Genomic DNA, 7,687 nt, shown 5'->3' on the forward strand with positions numbered 1-7,687 from the left:
GCCTACACCACCATCTTGAAGAGATCTCCCTGTTGGTTTATTTCCTGTGTTCATTTTTCTCTTGGAGTATTTAATCTATCAGGTATTTGACACTATAAACATATCAATATTTCCATCATTAGGATAAAGATACTTTTCTTTTTTATTATTTTTCCTGGGCATCAAGGAAATAGAACAGAAATTGGGGTGTTGCCAGAACCAAAGAAGCTTCTCTTTATCACATAGTATCAGGGAACATTGGAGTTTACTGGATCTTTTCCCCTTAATGTTCATTTCATTTCTCTCTGCCTCTTTCTCTCTCTCACTGTGTGTTTATTGAACATGCTTTTCTTTTATCTTTCTTTAAAACCAGGGAAGAAAATGACCATAGCAAAATAGAGCCCCAAGTTTATTAGTCCTGGGAGATGTACAAACTGGAATTTCTGGGTACCATTTTACAGTTTTTAGAAGAAAGGTAATCTGATCTGACCAACTTGAGTTGCATCCACTCATAGTCTAATCAGGGTGAGGGAGGATGAGAATGACATGGCAAAAACACATCCCCAGAGGCCATGGTGGTAGTGGTGGTGGTGGTGGTGTGGGTGTGTGGGTGTGTATGCCTTGTGGAATGAGAACAGTCCTCAGAGCAGGGGTACATGACCTTATATATTCCAAGATGACCTTCATAATACAGAGGCCAGAACTCAATCAACAGATGATAGTAAGGAGGGAATTTATTTCGCTTCATGGGAGGACTTTGCAACCAGATTTATAAAGTACAACAGTTACATAGTGTGAATGAATGACTTCCTGTGTCTTGAAGTTTAAGCAGCAGCAAGGCCACCTCATTCTTTGAGATTGCCTGGCACCAGCTCTGATCACTCTCTCTCTTACTTATTCCCCTTCTCACACTTACTTCCTTTTTTGGACTTGAATATCTGAAAGTGGTATAGTCTTTGGGGCCTTTGCAGTGGCCATTCCCTCTGGCCGAAACACACTTCCCCAGATAACCTCATGTCACCCACTCTCTCCTTCTTGTTGACTCTGTTCAAATGTCAACTTCTTTACTGGCCTTACCTGAGCACTAATTTTTTAAAAAATCTCCTATCCACTCTCTCCTTATACTTGCTTTTGTTTTCTCCAGGGTGCCTGTCACCATCTGACATATATACAATGTTTTTATTTTCTCATATTCATTCACCATGAGGGGATTGTAGGGCCTTTTTATTTTCAGCACCCTGTGTCTATTGCCAAGATAGTGCTTAGGACATGGCTGACACTCACATGTTCCCAAATGCATGAAAGAATTTCTCAATGAAACTAGAATGCACCACCTCTTGGAGAAATTGGCATGTTGGACAAAAACTCAAAATTAGAGATGAAACAGGGGATTCTCTGAAAGGGAACAGATCCATTCACAAACCATTGGGATTATTTTCTAGACCACAAAATATAAATTGTAGAATTTCAACCATGTGAGTAATGCCAGGTTGTGTAAAAATTAGCCACGGTATTTTCCTCTTTCCAAGTAGTCGCCTGCACCACATGGAACCAGGGAACCTGACAGGAGTTTCAGAATTTCTTCTTCTGGGACTTTCAGAAGAACTGAAATTGGAGCCCTTCATATTTGGGCTTTTCCTCTCCATGTACCTGATCACTGTGTTTGGAAACCTGTTCATCATCTTGGCTGTCAGCTCAGACTCCCACCTGCACACACCCATGTATTTCTTCTTCTCCAACCTGTCCTTTGTGGACATCTGTTCCACCTCCACCACCATCCCAAAGATGCTCCTGAACATCCAGACTCAGAGCAAAGGCACCCAGATGTATTTTTTTGTACTATTTGTAATGTTGGACATCTTTCTCCTGACTGTGATGGCCTATGACCGGTTTGTGGCCATCTGCCACCCCCTGAACTACAGGGTCGTCATGAACCCCAGGCTCTGTGCACTGCTGGTTCTGGTGTCCTGGATCTTGAGTGCCCTGGATTCCTTTTTACAGAGCTTAATGATGTTGCAGCTGTCCTTCTGTACATACTTGGAAATCCCCCACTTTTTTGTGAACTCAATCAGATGGTCCAACTTGCCTGTTCTGACACTTTCCTCAATGATATGGTGACATATTTTGTGGCTGTGCTGCTGGCTGGTGGTCCCTTTGCTGGGATTCTTTACTCATACTTTAAGATAGTCTCCTCAATACGAGGAATTTCATCAGCTCAGGGGAAGTATAAAGCATTTTCCACCTGTGCATCTCACCTCTCCGTTGTTTCCTTATTTTATTGTACGGGCCTAGGTGTGTACCTCAGCTCTGCTGCTACCCACAGCTCACACTCCAGTGCCACAGCCTCAGTAATGTACACTGTGGTCACCCCCATGCTGAACCCCTTCATCTACTGTCTGAGGAACAAAGACATGGAGAGGGCTCTGAAAAAATTCTTTGGGATGGCAGGTATAAAAGGACCAATTGTCCTAAGGCTCGAGAAGCATCCGTGACTGCAGGATTCAAAGTTCAGAGCCAGATATTGTGGTTTGTATCAGATTGTAGAAGTAGAACATGCCTCTTCTATTTTTTCCTGGAATTTTTATTCCTTTGATTTCAACTTCCCTGTACAATTTATGTAGCTTACTGTATTAAACTATGTAATTTCTCTGTTATGCAAGAGTTTTCCCTTTGTCATTTTCCTACACTCCTGATGTTATTCCCAACTGTGGATGTGAAATATTAGGATATTCCCATTTATCTCAAGGGACTACATGGATCTCTTAAGAATAATTTCTTCTCAAATGAAATATATCATACTGAGTATTTTGTTTGTTTGTTTGACTAAAGAATAGTTATGAGTTGTACTGATCCTATGGATAAAACTACTCTCAGCAACCACAGTCATTTAAAGTTTATAACAGAGGAAAATCTGAGACAACTGCTTTTCACTTTGGAGAACATCATTCCTTTGTATATTACTAACTTAAATGCTCTTCCTGATAAAGCAGACTTAACATACTGGTTGTTACAACTGATCATGCATCTTTTTCTACTCATTAGGATCCTGTTCAGTTATTCAGCTCAGTGTTCTCCATCTGTGCCGTAGTTACTAATAAAAACTGATAACAAAATACATGTCTCCAATTGGAAGCTAAACAAAAAGACAAATATAAATAAATTGATTAACATAATATGACCTTAGGGTGAGAGTAGACCTTAAATATGATTAAGCAAAATGTTAAATCATACCTTTTTACTATACAAAAAATGTGTATATATGTGTAGGTATGTATATATTTGTATACATTTTTCTTTCAAATAACCACACACACATATACATACATGCACACAGAATCATTTATACTTCCGACATCATGTTGAAAGAAAGCTTTAGAGAAAGTTGAAACTTAAAGAAATAAATGTACGAGCATTTAAATTAACATGAAATTTCAGGAATGTAGAAATTTAGACAAGAATATTTAAAGTGGAATGACCTTAATTTTAATAATAAATTACCTTTCCCATCTTGATGCCTCAAATTCAGAACCACATTTACACTTACGCAGAGGGGAATTCACTGTATCAGCTAATGGAGCCAAATATCTCCAAATTGACTCTAATTTGTTCCTTCTATTAAGGTGGGAATTTAACACAAAATGCCTTCACCCAAGGGAATCTTTAAAAACGAATAGAGAGGCTTAAACTCAGTTCCCACAAATAAACATTACTAGAGAAATGTCTGAATTAGATTTTATTGCTGCTGTAACAAATTACCGCCTTAGGCTTTAAAAAAACACAGATATTTTTGTCTTAAAGTTCTAGAGATCAGAAGTCAAAATGAGTCCCACTAGGCTAAAGTCAAGATGTCTGCAGGGCTGAGGTAGGTTGGGTTGCTCCAAAGAAGAATGTATTTCCTGCCTAAATCATTTTCTAGTGGCTAACTGCATTCCTTGGCTCATCCCCTCCCTCTGTCCTCAAAGCCAGCAGCATAGCATTTTCAAATGTCTCTCTGACTCCAATTTGCTTTTTCTGTTTCCACATTTAGATAACCATTGTGATTACATTAACCAACCTGAATAATACAGACCAATCTTTTTATTAGCAACCTATTCCATCTCTGGCTTAATTCCCCTTTGCTCTATAAACTAATATATTAAATACTTCTTGGGTTAGGATGTGGACATCTTTTGAGGCCCTTATTCTGCCTACTACAAAATCATTTTCAGATGTATATTACTTGATGACACTCAAGCGCCCCTATATAAAAGAATCAAACACAGACTTTATAATGGCCTCTACAATGAGTGAAATATTTTTCTTTCAGAGTTACATACAAAGACGATTTTTGCTGGAGAAGACCTAAAACTACCTACAGATGGCTCTAACACAGGACCACACCTGCTGCTCAAACTATTATCCATAGACCAGGACCTGCAGCATGAACACCACCTGGTAGCATGTTACAAATTCAGGATCCTCGGGACCACCTGCTGAATCAGAGTTTGCATTTGAACTAAAATCCATGATGATGTATAAGCACAATGAAGTTAGAGAAGTGCTGGTGTTGAATAAGGTTTCTCACCTTCTCACTGTTGACTCTTGGGGCTGGATAAATATTTGTGTTGGGTCCTGTCCTGTGCATTGCTGGTGTTTCACAGGATCCCCTCACTCATTGCCAAATATCCCCATGGGCAAAATTATCTCTATCTCAGAGTTTGAGAACTGGAAGCATCCTAAAAGAATTCCAGTCAAGTGTCCATCTCAATTTGGTGTATAACTTTGAGCAGAACGTTAAACACCTCCATGCAACATTCCTGAAATGGAGAATGGAGAACATAATAGTACTACCTCATAGAATGGACTTTTCTAAAAGTTAAATCAGACAACTCCTACACTGCTAAGCTGGATTATGGCACATGAAAAGATTTAAATATATGTTTTAAAATTAACAGGCATTTTAGAGACAGCTTCTAACTTGTGATATGTTTGAAATCCCTAATTGTTTTCACAAGTACCATGAAGTCAAGGAGGGTAGTACCCAAAGTATAAAGGGGCAAAGTTGTCCCTCTTATAAAAAGGGGAAAAATAATTTTCTAAGGATATCATAAGCTGTGGTATCACCACAAGTCAAGGCTTTGATGAGCCAAGGGACCTAATCAAGACAGAATCCTCAGTCTTCGACTTGAGAAAACTTTAATTCAGGATTGGAATAAGGTGCAGGGAGGTTTAGATCTGTGGAAGGCAGATGAGTTAAAGAGAAGGAATGATGAAAACTGAATTCATCTGGCTTACAACCTGTTCTCCAAGGAACACAGGATCAATAGCAAAAATCCTCTTTCTGTCTAGACCAGTGTCCCACAGGGAAATTATGTGCTTAGAAGTTAGAGTAACAAAATGGAAATGTGCCTAATGAGCTGACATAAGAAGCTGTAAATATCTCACCTGCTGCAGTCCCTCAGTGTGGGCAACCTTGCTGGACTGGACACAGTTGTTTCTTTTGGACTTCTAAGTGTGGCTCAGGGACTGATGTTTCACTCATTCCTGCCGTCTTGTCTGGGATCACAGCTTCAGTCTCCAACATCAACCATCCAGGAAGGAGTTAAGATTTCCATAAAGAGACCTTCCTCTCAGAGTTCCCATCCAGGTAAGTCAGAGAGACCAATAGACTCTGCATGAGTAGATCAGAGAGAATGGAAGCCAAGAACCTTTATCTGAGGTCACCTGAGAGCCAGTCCAGCCTAGCCCAGGTACCAGAGATCTCCATGGATGTCTGCAGGATGATCAATCAACTAATGTATTTGTTGAAGATACTAAAACAAAAGTGAACATAGCACTGTGCAATGGAAGTGTCCATGTGAACAATTAAAGGATGTTAATGAGAACCAAATTTGAAGAGAAAATGGGAAATGTAAAGTGCTTCCAGGAAAAGTGGAACATAATCCCGGGGAGTTTATTAATCAACAGGAGTAGACAAAGAGGGCTTTCCATTTTATTTTTAAGGTGGGGCATATTTGACAGTGTTTCCATATTGACGAGAAAGATCCAGATCAAGGATTAGTTACAATTACATCCTTGCAACAGCTGTACCTGAGACATACATGTCACAGTAACTTCTCCCTTTGGATATTCATGTGAAAAAACATTGAATACATGAAAAAGAATATGCTAACAAGCTTTACTTTGCAATTATTTCACCACATTTGAGACTGAATATATATGTGGGTTTGTTAGCCATTTGTTTTCTCTATCACAAATTATCTGTGCAAATCTTTTGCTTTCATATGCTGGGGCTAAAGTGCTTTTATTCCTGTTTTTTATTGCATTCTGTCAAACAAATTATTGGCTGTTTTTTTCACAAACTAGTTGTTTGTACTTAGTTCTTTTAATGTATAGATATATGTGGATAGATATATTTGTGGGAAATGTATGAGAGTTTATAAATTTCATATGGTCAAATCTATCAGTCAGTCATTTTCTATTTTCTTCATTGCTTTCTTATTTTTTATTTTTTTACTGAAATAATTGAGTGGTCACTTTAATATTCTTTGCTTGTGAAAACTTACTTTAAACAAAAATAATAGTGCATGTTGTTCTGTGTGCTAATTGCTAATAAAACACCTTTATAAATAATATTTTCAACTTGTTTCATCTCTGTTTTTCTTATTTTTCCTTTTTCCCTGTAGGGATTAGATATATTTCTAAAGATTGCATCATGTTTGACCATCATCTGGAAGGCATGTTTCTTCACATTTGAACCAAGGTCACCTTTGCCTTCCATAAGCATATTGGAATCCATATATCTTTATGGAAGATGAAATTATAACTTAGGTGCTATTTTCTACTCACATTATAAAAACCCTTCTATTATATTTTTTTATTTTCAAGTCTTTGGAAGTTTAATATTGTTTAGTGACCAATGTTAAAGTCATTAAATTATTACTAATTTATGTCTGTATGTGAGTTGTAATTGCCATTCATTTTGTTTCATACTGTTGTTTTGAAACCACTAAACCTAAACTAATTTCATTCTCACTCCCATTTTTTCCATAAGTTCCTGATTTCTTTTAGAGCTTCTCTTTCTCTATTATGCATACACACATATTCATGCACTTTTATACAAACGCACGGCTAGAATCCTATGCACATTGCAAACGCTCTTTACGTTTTAGTGCAGTCTCTTTGGATGCCTTGTGTCCTCTTTTCCTTCTTACTCAATAATACCTCAGGGACTTGCCTCTAATCAGCTAGAAGGAGGCTGGTTCATTATTTCAGTGGCTGCAGAATATTTGGTAGTGTGACTTGCTTCTCACCCTTTTGATGGTCTTTCTCCTTAAATTGCTATTATTTCACTGATACAAAAATATTTTGCTATCGTTATGTTAAAACTTTTCTTTACAACTAAGGACTATTTTATCCCCTAGGGTAACTTAAAAAAAATCTGAACGCATTTTATCTGTCACACTGGTGAAGGGAGGGCAGAGGCCAGGGATGCTGTAAACACCCTGCAAGGCTGAGGACACACCTCACCTCATACAATGTTCTGGCCAAGACGTCAATAGAGTCAAGATTGAGAAACCTGAGTTGAGTGTTTTTAACATTTATACCAGACTTCACAATGTCTCCTCAACATGTTCTAACACTTCACATTTCTGCCAACAAAATTAGACCATACTTCTTTGTTATCTGTTTAAAAGTCCCAAGTCCTAACAATCTGACAGCTCTTTAA

At 38.0% G+C, this 7,687-nt stretch overlaps 1 protein-coding gene across 1 annotated transcript; it reads left to right on the forward strand.

Moving 5' to 3' along the window:
- The first annotated feature begins 1,524 nt into the window (after window positions 1–1,524).
- Window positions 1,525–2,471, forward strand: LOC124244577 (olfactory receptor 7A17-like). Its single transcript, XM_046671189.1, is given in 2 exon segments — window positions 1,525–2,032; window positions 2,035–2,471. Coding segments are annotated over 2 exon segments (945 nt in total).
- The last annotated feature ends 5,216 nt before the right edge of the window (window positions 2,472–7,687 follow it).

The sequence above is a fragment of the Equus quagga genome, chromosome 9, assembly GCF_021613505.1.
Source record: "Equus quagga isolate Etosha38 chromosome 9, UCLA_HA_Equagga_1.0, whole genome shotgun sequence".
Lineage (NCBI taxonomy): Eukaryota > Metazoa > Chordata > Mammalia > Perissodactyla > Equidae > Equus > Equus quagga.